General features: G+C 37.0%; 1 protein-coding gene across 6 annotated transcripts in view; it reads right to left on the minus strand.

Annotated features, from left to right (window-relative positions):
• Positions 1-4,212: 4,212 nt before the first annotated feature.
• The window catches only part of CEP162 (centrosomal protein 162), a 44,650-nt gene continuing 33,877 nt past the window's right edge, over positions 4,213-14,985 (minus strand). For 5 of the 6 annotated variants that reach the window (XM_077174890.1, XM_077174892.1, XM_077174889.1 and 2 more), the window contains 5 exons: positions 13,246-13,916; positions 12,306-12,447; positions 11,199-11,297; positions 8,285-8,419; positions 4,213-6,573 (listed from right to left, as the gene is read on the minus strand). In XM_077174890.1, coding sequence (XP_077031005.1) covers positions 6,364-6,573; positions 8,285-8,419; positions 11,199-11,297; positions 12,306-12,447; positions 13,246-13,916 — 1,257 coding nt within the window. In that variant the 3' untranslated portion in view covers positions 4,213-6,363. The remainder of the gene's footprint in view (positions 6,574-8,284; positions 8,420-11,198; positions 11,298-12,305; positions 12,448-13,245; positions 13,917-14,985) is intronic. The other variant, XM_077174894.1, reaches the window with a different exon arrangement.

Genomic DNA, 14,985 nt, shown 5'->3' on the forward strand with positions numbered 1-14,985 from the left:
CCATCTTCTTTTTGTCGTCAGCTGGGCTAGTGTTGCAATCCCAGCTGTTCTCTAGTGAAAGATTTGGTAAGGATTTGAATATGTATAGTTTTCAATCTTTATTTTTTTAGAGATGGAATTAAGTTTTTTTTTTTGAGAGTACTTAAAATTGTATTTCAGCTTTCTTCAAATGACTGAATGGTTTTAGGGCAAGCATATAAGAGGCAGAGGTACCAGGTTCAAACCCTTTGCTGGATGTCAAGTATGCTCTGCAGGAAGTTCTTAACTGAAATGAAAGGAGTGGATTCTGGACATGCCTGTGACGGTGTTCATGGGGTTCTTGGATGAGGGAAGAGATGAGAATGGTGACTCCATGTTTCAGAAGGCTTGATTTATTATTTTATGATATATATTATATATTATAACTATACTAAAAGGAATAGAAGGAAAGGTTTCATCTCAGAAGGCTAGCTAAGCTAAGAATAGAACAGAATGGAATGAATGATAACAAAGGCAGCTGGCTCAGACAGAGACAGAGAGCCAGCTCTGCTGTGCCTGGTCACTAAATCCAAACATCCACACGAGACCAATCCCAGATGCACCTGTTGCATTCCACAGCAGCAGATAACCACTGGTTACATTTTGTTCCTGGAGCCTCTCAGCTTCTCAGGAAGAAAAAATCCTAAGAAAAGATTTTCATAAAAAGATGTCTGCGACACATGCCTAACTGAATTTTCTTGGAATTAACATGCTTTGTATCCAACACATCTGTGTTCCAGATTAGAGACCTGCTGATACATTCTTCAGCCACTAAAATGCTGATTAATTCATCCCTTCTTCACCTTACAAATAGGAAAGAGTGAATGGGTTGAGCATTTAAGGAATACAAATTGTGTAGGAAGAGAACAAGGAAAAGTTTTTTGTTTTAATGTCCTGTGCCCTTATTACACACCACTCACAGCACAATTTCCTGTTTTCAAATTTGATTTTTGCAGGACTTGCTAGTGTTTAAAGCAACAGGATTACACTTAAAACAAAGCAGAGACTCTTTAAGACTAGCAGGTTATTGCTGAAAATAGTTCCCTAAGACTGAAATGAACCCAGTTCTGAATGAGCACAGCTCCAGTAAAATGTCTCCAGTGCAGAAAAGGCCTTGTTTCACAGGAAGTACATAACTGCAACTATGAAGGCTGTAGGTGTGGACTTTCCTTTTCCTAAATTTGGGAAATCTGTCTCTGATGTAGAATATGGCACTACTTCCTGCTGAGGCACCTCAGTAACTATCAGCTATCTGATGGTTAAACTTTGAAGCTCAATATTGCTCTTGCTAACATGTTGTGGGACTTGTACTAAATGGGGTTTTTATAGCTGATTTCTGGATGGTTGAGCTATTCTTTTTATTTTATTTTTTCCTTTGCTGTGCTTGAAAACAGCAATGCTGCTTGAAGGAAGGGCAAATCTATGTGGAATCCATGTCCTTTGCAACAGAGAAATGAAAGGTATTTTTAAGCCATTTAAAACTACATTTCATAGATCATTTAGGTTGGAAACAAACCTTTAAGATCATAAAGTCCAACCCTTAACTCAGCACTGCCAAGTCCCCATCTCAATCATCTCACCCTGAGCCACAAGGCTTTTAAAAGCCTCTAGGGATGGTGACTCCACTGCAGCCCCGGGCTGTCTGTTCCACTGCTCCACACCCCCTTGGGGGGAAAAAATTCTCTGAAGTTTCCAAATAATGCAGATGGGGTTTTAGAAAAAGAAAATGCTGTTATTCCCTGTAGGCTAGCCTATGCTTTTCTTCTGCTACCTTAAATCTCAGTGGCTTTTCTTTGGGTACAAAACTACTATTTGGGGAGTAAAAGGAAGCATTCTGTGTATGGATATTGGCAAAAATGCCTAGATGAAAGGTACTAGATAAAATGACCCAGAGATGATGCCAACTTAACTTACAACACATTTGAACTGCATAATTAATATACTTTTGCAGCATGTATTAATCCTGTAGAGCTATTTAAGTGTTTGGTTCCTGCTTCTGTTCTTTCCTGATGACAGATCTACTTTTTTTTCATCTTATCTGCCTTCTATATTTAAAGTCCTTCATGCTGCTTTTCTCAGAAAAATAACCTGTCAGTTCCCACTGTAGAGCTCCCACACCACTCCCGAGACACTGTGGCAGCAATAGTCTGATTCAGATTTTTGCTCTGCCTGAAAGCAGAGCCAAAGGCAAATGCAAAAATGTTCTGCAGTCTTCAAAAGCAGCTATTTTAAGGCTGTCCTTCCTTTTTTTTCCCTTTTAAATAAAAACAGATATATTTTGCCTCAGGGGAAAGGGCAATATATAACCTGTTAAAAAAATTCATCTCTTCTCAGAAAATCAACTCATTGATGCACTAGAAACAGAATAGAAAGTGTTCTAATCAGAGTAATCTTCAAAATGAGTACTTGGAATATAATGGTGTTTGAAAATGGAATTTTTGTGAGTTTTCTTAGTGCTTGGCCTCAAGCCCCTTCTCAAAACTCAGTACAAATGCATCACCTGCAGCAGATTTAACTGCAGAGACATAGCTCCTCTAAGCCAGCTATATATGTTTGTTTGCCTAAACATGTCTTGTATTCTGGAAGGACTTACCATGTCAAGTTATTTATCCCAGTTTTCAAAGGTAAGTACTTGCAAAATGATCTTCTATATAAACAAGCTTTAGTTGTGTATTAAAAAAAAGAAAAAAGGCAAAACCCCAAAACCTGTAATGTAAAATCAGTAAATGCCTGCTCATAGAGAAGAGAAAGAGAATGGTACAACTGGGATTGTCTCCACTACAAGCCAGAGCCATTCAGTCTCTGAGACTACCAGGTGAAGTAAACAGGGTACATTTGTAATAAAAATAAGTATTTATGCACCTGAGCCCTAACCTTGAGTACTGTAACATTGACATTTTAGGCCAATTTTTAGCCTTGGATATTGACAGGTAGCAAGGACAGCAGAGAAGAACCTTCTACCACACATTCTCCAATGAGAGCAAGAGAGGCCTGTGCTTTCTTATTTTTGGATGAGAGATATGTGCTTAGCTATATGAAGAGCTACTTTCAATTCAGACTTATCACTGGATTTCTGTTCAAGAGTCAGGACAGCACTTGATACATGAGCCCCTCATTCCCTGCAGCAGTGGCTTTGCACAGCTAGTGCTGGTACATTTGTCCTTTTTCCTTGTACTTTCCAGAACAGGTTAAATATGGGATAGAGGGGCAGACTTGAAAATGTATTATGTGCTATCACATAAAGTCTTCATTCACAATAACCTATTTAATTTGTTACATGGACAATTCTGACATGTATTTCAGAGAACTTGAAATGGAACACACTGCTGCTGTCTCTGCCCCAAGTGCCATGGTGAAATCTGATCCTTTTCTGCACATCACATTTTCCTCTCTTGAAGCAGTCTAGGTCACTGAGTCACCTAGCCAGCTGTTCACATGATTTCTTAAAAACTTCAGACAGGACAATTCAAATTATTATACTCTAGCTGCTTTGCTGTAGACAGATGAAGTGCAGCTAAGCATTAGGCAATGTTTTAAAGATACTACATTTAATTCTTTAAATCCATCCATTATGCCTGCTGGAAATGCATGATGAAACAGGATGGCACAAGAAGAGGCAAAATATACATGAGGAGTCTATAATTATGTAACTCCTTGAAAGATCACACTGAAATCCTCAGAGAGTCAGTAACAACTTTAGAAAAGAAGTTAAAACTTGCACCTTAGTTCTCTAAAAGGACACCCTAACTGCAGCCACTGAAGCCCAGAGAGTCTGTTTCTGTGCAGAGGGACCACTTCATGGTGAATGCTTAAAAAAATGAAGACCATGCTTCAGTGAGTGTACAGCTGCATAATTACTTGTAGGAAAATGGTATTAACCATCTGATAGCTTACAGTAATGGTAAATAACACTATCCCTGCTCAAGTAAAACACAGTCAGAGAGAGAATTTAATTCCAGCCACGTAAGAAAACAGCAATTGCTGAGAACTGACTGTAAGAATTGTAAAAAGTGTTTGAATGAACTGCATGAACATTAGGGCAACCTGCTGTAGCAGACTTAAGCACCATACACATGAGAGAGCTTCCCTAACTAGAAATGCTTCCTCTAGGATTCCTGTCCTAGGAACCCCCATCCAGGACCTGGCCTCTCTGAGAACACAAGGCTTGCAGCAGTTGAAAAAAACATCTCTCACTTCAGGTCACACACTTTAATACAGTGCTACACATACAGCAAATTATACAGGAAATAAATTAGTTGAAATGATTCAATTTTTATCCTTTTCATTTGCAAAACAGACCCAAATCAAGAAAATGCATTATATTTACACATAGCTGATATTTTATATACAAAACATTTTTATATTTACACATTTTATGAATGTAGACTAATACTTTGTTAGATGGGGACAAAATAAAAATACTGACAATATCTGAACATGAAACAATCAAGATTACCACATTAACTGGTAACTGACCATCCTTTTAAAATATCTATATATATATGTGTATACAGACTCATTTTATGTTTGTGTATGTCCCAAAAAGAAAAAACCTTGCACTTAAGCACTGTCTATGTCTATATGGTACAATTTGTTATACTCTTTTGTTTTTTATACATGCTATGCCACATGCTTGTATGAGAGAAAATGCAGGTTTACCTCTGGTCGCTGAAGAATGCAATATATAAACAGACAAGCACAGACCTGAACTATTTCACAACTGACTTAAATGCTAGGTTGAACCAATACTGCAGGTCCTCAGGGACCTAAGGAGTACAGTCTAGCTTTCATCTTCTCTTTGCCCTAAATAAGTAGAGTTGATTGAGATACAACCTCAATATACGTGCTTGGGAATTCTTAAGGACTTGCAGCCACTGAAACTTCAAACTAATAATGTACTGATTTATTGGGAAAGCATGCCTTCCAACCACCAAATAGTTATCACCATCTATTTTAAATTTCCTTTATTTGTATTTGCTGCTTGGTTTTAGCAGCAGGTTTTTCACATATGTTAAGTGCAATAGCCATGCTCATCATCCCCCCCAGGCTCCTCTCTGGAGCAGTGCAGTTCCTATGGCTTCACAGGTTCCTTGGGCTACATTTCCTGGAGTGATGATTCTTCTTTCCCTCCACTGGGTCCATCTCTTTCTTAAAAGAAGAGAGCAAAAGTGTAGCACCCTAAGCTACACATTTGTGCTGCAGCAGGATTTGCTCTATGTACCAGCTCTACAGCACAGGTGTGTAACTGGCAGGGCCTGAGGAGAGGGAGAAAGCAACAGCCTCCAACATTCAGGCTATTACCTGCCATGATGCCTGTCAGTTCAGCAGAAAGTTACCTCCACGTTTGGTGTTTTGGTCTGGTTTTCGGTTGGGTGTTTTTGGTTTTTTTTTTTTTTCCTTTTCTGTTTTTTTTTCTTTCTTTTTCCCCCGGCCCCTTTCCTAGCTTGCTAAATATTTTAACTTGAAATTTCCCCACCTACACATCCCTGAAATCTGAGCTTTAGCCCACTGTCTTCACATCTGACTGGTCTCTCAGCCTGTCAAGATCACCTACAGAGGTACTTACTATGTCAGAAATGAACAGCCCACTGTAAAAACCTTATCAGTACAGCCTTCCCTTTTAAAAGGGACACCAATAACTACACTCACACTGTATTTTATAGGTTTTTTCTGTATCTGCCCTGTAAGAATTCAGCCAGACCCACTCTGCCATCAATCTTACCAGCACAGCTGGAATAATCTGAAAAGGAAAAAAAGAACAGCTTGAATGTGAGCACCATCAGGAATGCCTGCTCTGTTCCAGTCCTCCAATCATTCACTAAAGTGGAAAGAGGTCTCAAGGGGAGGAATATTATATGAATTAGAGGGAGAGAAGCAAATGTTGGAAAAATACACTTTTCTTGACCTATGAAAATGAATATATCAATGAAATGTAAAAAATGAAATACATCAATGCTATACAACAATGCTATATAACTGAACAGCCTACTACTAAAATTTTCACAAAGGAATCACTATAAGACAAGTTAGAAATCAAAAATATTCAGGCATGTTCTACAGTCTGTGAAAAAGGAAATTTTTCAATGGTAGTTGAGTTAATGGAATAACCTCAATATTCCTATTATTAAAAAATTATGTAAATTTATTACTAATAAAATAGAAGACATACAGTATGACTAGAGTATTGCTCAATGCAAATCTGCCTCTGGACATGAGAGATTCCAGAGAAAATCAGAATACAATGCAATTTACATGTCGCAATAATGATTTTCAATAGCATTTCTATACATAACTTTGAATATTAAAATTCTGCTGCTCTATTTAGCTACTACCTAATCATGTCTTCTAACAGCTGCCTGTCACTCTGAATCCACTGGAATCAGGTGCAGGAATAACAACCCCTTGTTTCTGCAGTTCACGTAAAACATCGAGTATTGAATCCAACTCCATTCGAAATTTCTCCAGCTCCCGATTCTTCTCCTGGGCCAGCCTTCGCCACCTCTCAACCTCCTGGGTTTGCCTTACTTCAGAAATGTGCTGTCTTAGTTGGCTTGCCTGCAAATTAGAAGAAAGCACTGTGATTTCCTATGCCAATACTCAGCCAGTGCTGCCACTTTGTAAAAATCTGCCACATCATTTTATCTGATGCTCAAAGCTGAATGCTCGCATAAAGTGGAAGCAATTTGTTCTGAATATTACAAAAATCATTCTGATAGCAATGAATTCCTTTAAATATTTGCATTAATGACAGAAGGGTAGAATTGATTATTGATTAATGAGCCCCAGGAGAATTTAATTTACCCTCTCCAAAACAGCAATTAAATTTGAATATTTAAGGCAAAGCTGAGCATATAACGTGAAACCCTCTATAAATTAAAATTAACTTTTTAAATTTCCACTTAAATGTGGTATTTAAAATAATGCTCTGCAAAACAAAGTAAATCTGAATGACATGTTGTAGCCTACTACTCTACTTTTAAAAACCACAAGTTCTATGAATTATCAGAAAATGTCCTGTAGTCACAAAGATCTGATTCTGCTGCAGGCAAAGGTCTGAATAACTTTAACATGAATCCCTGGCATAATCCTATTAAGTTACACAACATAAGAAGTGTCATAAGATATCAAAAGCTCCACACCACAATTAATTGTAATAGATCCTTTAAAGAGAGCCTACCACTTAAAGGCCATAATTATCATATTTGCAGTTTGATACTAAGCATAACCTGTTAAGTTCATGCTCAGCAATTTCCTTTTCAACACTATTCATTTTGATATAATTCATTTGGGCAACTGTTCAATGCCCCAGTACTGATGGTTAAAGGAGAAAAACTGGGACAAATCAAAACCCAAAGCTTAATATATAACAAGGCAGAAACACTACAAAAAGATTAAATTTAGTACTAATTATGTATACTACTACTTCTTTGAAAAAAGCCCAAAACATGACAAAACATCTTAGTAAATACTATTGGTATTCAGTGGAGCTAGATCACAGAATAGGCAGCAGCAAACACTTCACAGAAATGGTAAAGACATCCTCACATCATATAAAAGCAAATTAATAGCAAAAAATGAACTGTATTACAGTCACCTTTAGCAGGACAGAATGTGAACAAACATAACAAAAAAAAAAACAGTGGCAACAGGACTTATTTTTAATCCAATGACTTGTTTTATGCATGGGTCTTTTTTGAAAGAAAATAAGTATCTGATATAGCAATGTACAAGAAGAAATCCTTCTACAGCAAAAAAAAATCTGTATATTAAAAGCATATTCCTTGAGATATGGTTTTAAAATTTAGAATAAAGTAAGATATTACTATACTTTCAGTGTAGCTTTCCTGAATAGGGCTGCAAGGACTAGATAATCACAGTTCCTTTGAGGAATATATCATAGGTTAGACTCTGCACTCCAAACTCTTGTCAGTTTTCAGTAGCTTGCTTTCATTGTGAAACTGAAGCATGAAATAATGATATTGACTCCAAAGGTCTGTCTGGAGTCCAACCCTCTGGGACACCAAGACCTTCTCAGACCAGGCTGCAAGGCAGTTACCCAAGTAATCTTAATTAGTACAGCAGGGTTGAGCTGACCAGGCCAGCACCTACACTCACTTGCATTAGCAGGCAAAGACAAAACCATGGCTGCATAAAAACTACTTTCCTCCTGCAGTGTGAGCTACATAAGCCTGAATAAATACCATAAAATTACAGTTAAACCAATAAATTGCTCTTGAGAAGTAAATGCAGCTATGAACTGGTGTACCTTTTGAATTTCATGCTCTCTTTCTGCATGTCTGCTTTCTATATGCTTGATTTTCTTTTCCAGGCACAAGAAATGTTTCATTTCAGGACTCTGGCTTTCCCTAGCCTCTCTCAGCTCTTCCAACAATTTTGTCACCTACAGTCAAAAAGAGAATTGATGAAAATTGTTATAATTGTGTTAGGCAGTGTATATACCAGATTCCTTAAAAACATATTTGCATTGTTTAATTGTTACATTCAAAAGCTGTAGAAAGGAAGACATAAAAGAGAAATCTCCTTTGTTCAAAAGCTTTAACAGGGACTCAGGGACTAAGGATTTTTCATTTCTAAGAAGCAGCTTTAGGACATGAAAGTCTAGTCCTCTTTGATAAATCTGGTGCTGTTAATAATGTTATGAAGGGATTGTGTTCTGTCACATTTTTTACTTCATACAACAAAAGTTAACAGAGAATATTATGATTAGATGTTCTTACACTTTCCCTTCTCACACCCAAGATAAAGACCAAATATAAAAGATGCCAATGTATTTCTAAGGACTAAATTAATTAGACATGCTGCTAAGAGAGATGATTACAAGCCTGCTTAATGCTTAATGTAAGCTTAATAATTGCCAAGTAAAATAACTTGACAATGACTTAAAACTGATTTCCTAATCCTCCAGAAATTCAGGGAAGTTTTCTTATAAAGCCCTACTAGTTTATTCTCATTCTTTGCCTGTTCTAAGTAACTTGATATTCCTTCATCCAAAGTATTTTTGGTCACTCTTAATGTGTATAAGTAAACTAAAGTGACAAATTTGACATCTTTATGATAGTCCTTAGCTTCCCTTAGCCAATATATTTGAGAGCTGCTACCCCTCTTCAAGCACTCAGTCATCCTTGCCTCTCTGCTGTGAATTCAGGTAGCTGGAAGCTTTGTGTCCTCATAAGATGTTATCACTCTTACTGAGAAGTGACTCTGAGGCAGCTTACTATTACTTACACATTTCAAGGTGGCTTTCTAAAATAACAAGGCCTGTGTCAGGATGTTTTTTCTTGTCCATTACTCCAGCAGTTTTGAACTGTTCAGCCACATTTTTCAGAGGAGCAGAAGTCTTAGTTTCAAATGATCTGAGCAAATGAATGTCTGCTGCTTGGCTGCTAAAGGGAAGGGCTGATGTGTGGTCTCAAGTATATAATTAAACACAATTAAAAATCATAGTGGAAAGATCTCATGAAGGGAAAAAAGCCCCAGGAGAAAAGAGGCTCTGTGTATTTTGTCAGCGACAGAACCACGTCAAATACAATGCAGTGCTATGTGCAAGCTGTTAAGGAAAGGAAGCACTCAGTTAATGGAAAACATCCATGAACAGCATTTCTGAGATTAGTATTCAAATAAAAATCTTCCAAGAAGCCTCAGGAAAAACTGCCTTTTTGGATGTACCACCATTTTAGACACAGGACTCCATCCTATTACCACTGAGGTGCTTTCCCCTGTCACTACTATTTCCATTTGCAGGTCTGGTTGTCTTCTTTTCTCAGCAAAACTTACTGAACCTTTTAATGCTAAAGATGTATTTTAAAAGCAGCACAGAAGTTGTGCTAGAGGGTAAAAGCAAGGCGTAGATATTTTTCTCTGTACAGTCTTGCAATGATTTCTGTAACAAAGACACTCCTTTACATTTTCTTAAATACCAGCACCTTGAAGTTGGACTCTACCATGTGGGTGAGACTGGATGATCTCTTAAACCATCACTGTCAATAACCTGTAAAGCAGTCATAGAGGAAACAACAACATTTGTCTCATTGTACTCTTGCTCTGTTTTTCCAGGAAGAAATATTACATATACTGACACCACTGGAATGAAACAAGATTTGTAAGGAAAGCCAACACCTATATGAACCCAAAGTCTCAGCCTCTATTCTGCAAACAGAATAATTAAACACAACTTGTTTAATAGGACATCTTTTTTCTCCCCCTACAAACCCACAGTTTTATAGAAATACTTCACAACAGAGGTGGAATTTTGCATGTGTAAGATAAATACCCAGATAAGTCTGAGTTTAGTAAAATTAAGATTAATCACTTTTATTAATCCTTGCAAGTTAGAGTATTATCAAAATTAAATTAAAATTAATGATCTTCATACATCAGGGAGATGGTGAATGAAGCACAGGCACAATGCTGAGACAGACTACATCCTCCTGAACAGGAAATGGCAACAAAGACTGGCAACAAGAACAACAAATGCATAGCTAGTGATTCTAAAAGCTTGAGCTAAAAGGTGGACACCAATTTGATCTAACATTAACCCAAATGCAAGGATAAGAACAAGTGTAAATTTTAGATTATTTGCTATTGATTGAAGTAGAAGATTAGGAAAAAAACAGCCTATATACTTCTCTCAAAACCCATTGAATTTCATAACTTTTATAGCTAGCTCTCCTTTCTTAAGACACATTAAATTTCAGAGATAGCAGAGGAGAAAGCCAAGAATGTAACTGCCTAAGTCAGTTTTATGGCAATGGAGGATGAAAAAAGAAAAGCTTTTGAAAACAGTAATAAAAAATCCTCTTAATTAAGAGGAATAAAGAAAAAGTCCTGTGGTCTATTTACCACTACCCACCATAAATCTCAGAGGATATGAAAATCTGGGTTAACCTACTGATCAAACTTCATACAGATGTCAGACATTTCAAACAAAATAATAATAAAAATATTAACATCAAAAAAGGTCAAAGTTCTGCATTCTGTTCTGTGTTGTTCTCCTGGTCACACTAGAAAAACCTTGCATTCTCAGGGATAATTGATGTAGAAGCAACTGACAAAGATTTTGTTTCTAAGACTTATTTTACTACATATTATTTCAGGCTTGACATGAATTATGATGAAAACCCTTATTAGACTAAGGTATCCCCATTGAAATTTAAATATACCTCTTTTTGTAGAAGTTGTTCTCTTATCTGTGAAACTAGAAGAGCTTCTTGACGTCTCTCTTGTTCACCAAGTTGTTCTTGAAGATGTTTTATTAATATCTAAAAAAGGTTTAAAAATCTTTTGTCATTAGCATACACACCCATGACAACATGTGAAAACCAATGCAGGAGAAGTACAGAAAAAAATAAGCAGCACTGAGAAAGTTGGGGCTGTTCAGTCTGGAGAAGAGAAGGTTGTGTGGAAACCTCATAGCAACCTTCCAGTATCTGAAGGGGCCTACAGGGAATCCAGAGAGACTCATGATCAGGAACTGTGGTGATAGCACAAGGAATAATGGGTACACATTAAAATGGAGGAAGTTTAGGTTAAATATTAGGAAGAAATTCTTAACTGTGAGGGTAATGAAACACTGGAACAGGCTGCCCAGGAAGGCTGTGGATGCCACAAACCTGGCACTGTTCAAAGCCAGGCTGAATAAGGCCTTGAGCAACCTGTTCTAGTAGGAGTGTCCCTGCCCAGGGCAAGGGGGCTTGTGAGTATGATCACAAGTATGATCAATGATCTCTGAGGTCCATTCCAACCCCTTCACATCCTATGTTTCTGTGATTGTAGCACTGCAGGTGTAAGTGCTGTGTGCATTAACAACACTGCCTCCAACATGTGTGTGTGCATGGGCTGTTAAATAGCACATAGGTACATATGTAGTATATGAAAACAAGCCTCAATCTTCAAGTTACTTTCATAATTTTTAAATGTTAAATAATCTGAATGAAACAGCTCTTTCTACCCTTTATACCATGTGTAAAATAGCCCAGAGAAGTGGTGGAATCACCCTCCTTAGACATACTCAAAAGCCACCTGGATATGGTCCTGGATGATCTTCCTGAGCAGAGCAGTTGGACAGGATGACCTTCAGAGGTCCCTTCCAACCGCAGCCATTCTGGGATTTTATGAATACTGTGGCACAGGATGATTTTTGAAACAATAGGTCCTACTTTAAAGAAAGTACGTTTATAGTAATACAGAAAGAAATAACTTTAAGATATATCTATATGTAGTATAGATAAGTAATGTATCTACTAAGTAATGTATCTACTGTATCTTACCTCCTGTGCTGAAATTCTGTTCTTTAGTTCAGCTACTTTAGAAGTAGAATGTTCCTTTGCATGCTGGCAAACAATCTTCTCAACTTCCCTCTGGTGGGAGGCTTTCAGAGATGCAATGTATTCCTCTGTGTCTTCCTGCATCCTGAACAGAGCAAGAGAAAAGTGAGATGTAGTAAAGCAGATACAGACAGTTCTTCAAAAATGCAGCAGCTTCTCACTTGAACACACAAAATAACCAAAATGTTAAAGGCAGCATATCTTGTATATTTCATAACAAAACCTTGCAAGACAGGATCACCATTACTTCTATTGCTCTGAAAGGAGAAAAGGGTGGGAAACCTACTGTGGTGGATATGTGCATCATCTAATTAGAGGCAGTTAGGATACAAAAAATTCAGTCAATCGTCTTTGTTGGTTCATCCTATTAAAACAGTGACAAGAGAACACATGCTTTTTAATCATAATGCAGCTATCTTCTTTTAGATATCTATTTTAGAAAATAATGTGTTGTAATCTAAATTGCATGTCAATTTCTTCTTTGATTGTGAGGGGATGTAAGGGAGACTAGGTAAGTATAAGGTTTCTACAGTTAGCTAATTCCACTGGAAGCACACTCCAGGTTTGAAGGAAAGAACATGGACCAAGTATTAAAGCACAAAGCATCTAAAATACGATGATTTACACTGAGACATTTTACTTAAAAGCATAAGAAATTTAACATTAATAAAAGCATTAACATAGGTTTGCCTGTAGAAAGAACTGTGACAGCGCACTGCTTTAAAAAAAACCCCAAAGTAACAAAAAAACCCCCAAAGCTAGAAACAGCACAAATGAAGGTATAAGCAACCTTCACACATGGCTGACATGTTAATATGCTACTTCAATCCTATGTTTGCCAACAATTTGAGAAGGTTTTTAAAGGAATATGTTGAGCATTTACCTTCGCATGTTGCTTTCAGAATAAGCCAGTGCTGCCTGAGACTTCACCCGCTGCTGGCTCATTTCCAGGGACAGTTTCTCCAGCTCCTCTTTCAGCTGGGCATTTTCTTGCACAACTTCCGAGAGATGAGAATCAGAGAAGGTATGTGGTTGGTGTGTTTTGTCATCATTGAAAATGCTTAGACAGGCTTCAGTGTTGTTGGAATTCCTTCTATCTGTTGCTAAGATATTCTTTTTCAAGACCTCTGTAGAGTTCCCATTAGTGTTTGCTTTATTTCTCAAATTATTATCAGACAACATCACCATCCTTTCTTTTTGAAGTTTCTCTACAGTTTTTGTGAGGTCTTGTATTTCTCTATTTTTGGTGACCAGTTCTTCATTTAATTTTAACAACCTGTCTTTTGTGCTACCTTGTTTCATTTTAGAGTCCACGGACTCTAAGTCTTTATTATCATTTTTACTTCTGAGTTTTAATTGGGAATTTTGACTTTTAAGATTTTCGATTTCTGTTTGGAGGTTTCCAACAGTGATCTGATGGGTCTTCTTTAGATTCTGAAGCTCCCGCTCAAGTTCTGCAGAAGTGGCTTTATCACCATTCAGTTTTGGTGTTTCATTCATAAATTCATAGGCAAGTAGTTGCTCAAGCTCTGCAAGTCTTTGTTCATACTGTATCTAGGAGGGGAGTAGAAAGTAGGGACAAAAAAGCAGTTTCTTAAGTGTACTGTTATTATTAGCCCTTCCTATTATTCTTTAAAGTTACTGCCCTTCTGAAGAAAGACTTCAGAAGACAAAATACAAATCAGGATTACTAACAAACTACTCAATCAATTCAGAAATTAGCAAGTGAAATAATTAAGTTTGCTGTAAAACAGAATTACTTGGAAAATTTACTATAAAAAATCTAATGGATGCACTAATTATGGGATAGACAATTATATTGACAAGAAAATATTTCATTTTTATGTAATTGAGTTCTCTTCAGATGCTACCAATGTTAATTTTGTCATTATGTACTTATGACATACTGGCAAACATTCATGTCACATGTTCAAAGTTGTATTTCACATTTTTCAAAACATCCTAATTTTTAACAGAACAGATCTTTCTTTTTATGCATTTCTAAGTATGAAGAAAGAAGTATGAATTCAGAGAGAGATACAATCTTTCCTCCTAATGAGTTGAGGAAAACCTAACCTTCTTAATAGCTTGGATGGCCTTTGAGGAAAGTATGATGAGTGACTTGTGGAGAAAAGGTGGAACAACTGACCAATTCTTTCTTTTCTTGCTCATTAAGCACCTGTGCAGTTCACCTTCTCCTTTAAGTAAAATTCCAGACTTCCATGTTTCCTAACATGGAAGTCTTTAGGCTCACTATCATGTAATTTTTTGACAGTATGTTTAGTAGTTCCCAATGTTCCCTGCAGAAATTCTCAGTCAGCAGACCTCTGAAATCACAGACTTTGGTACAACAAGGAATTAGAGAAGCAGCTCTACTCTGACCCACAGGGTGAAAACTACTTACCTTAATTGTAAGAATTAAATTATTATGCCTTGAGAACATGTCCTCTTCATTTTAATACTACCCTAACAATTTCAATGCTATTTTTATTTATCTTAGGTGCTGAAGGTACTGAAATTCTGGTTCTGAATTCTTTGAATAATTTTTTCCCCTTGAATGCGGTCTTTGCCTTCAGTTTTAACCACTACCCTGTGTTACACTTAGTTGCCTTGTGACTGTTAC

The sequence above is a fragment of the Agelaius phoeniceus genome, chromosome 3 (genome assembly GCF_051311805.1).
Source record: "Agelaius phoeniceus isolate bAgePho1 chromosome 3, bAgePho1.hap1, whole genome shotgun sequence".
In the NCBI taxonomy this organism is placed as follows: Eukaryota; Metazoa; Chordata; class Aves; order Passeriformes; family Icteridae; genus Agelaius; species Agelaius phoeniceus.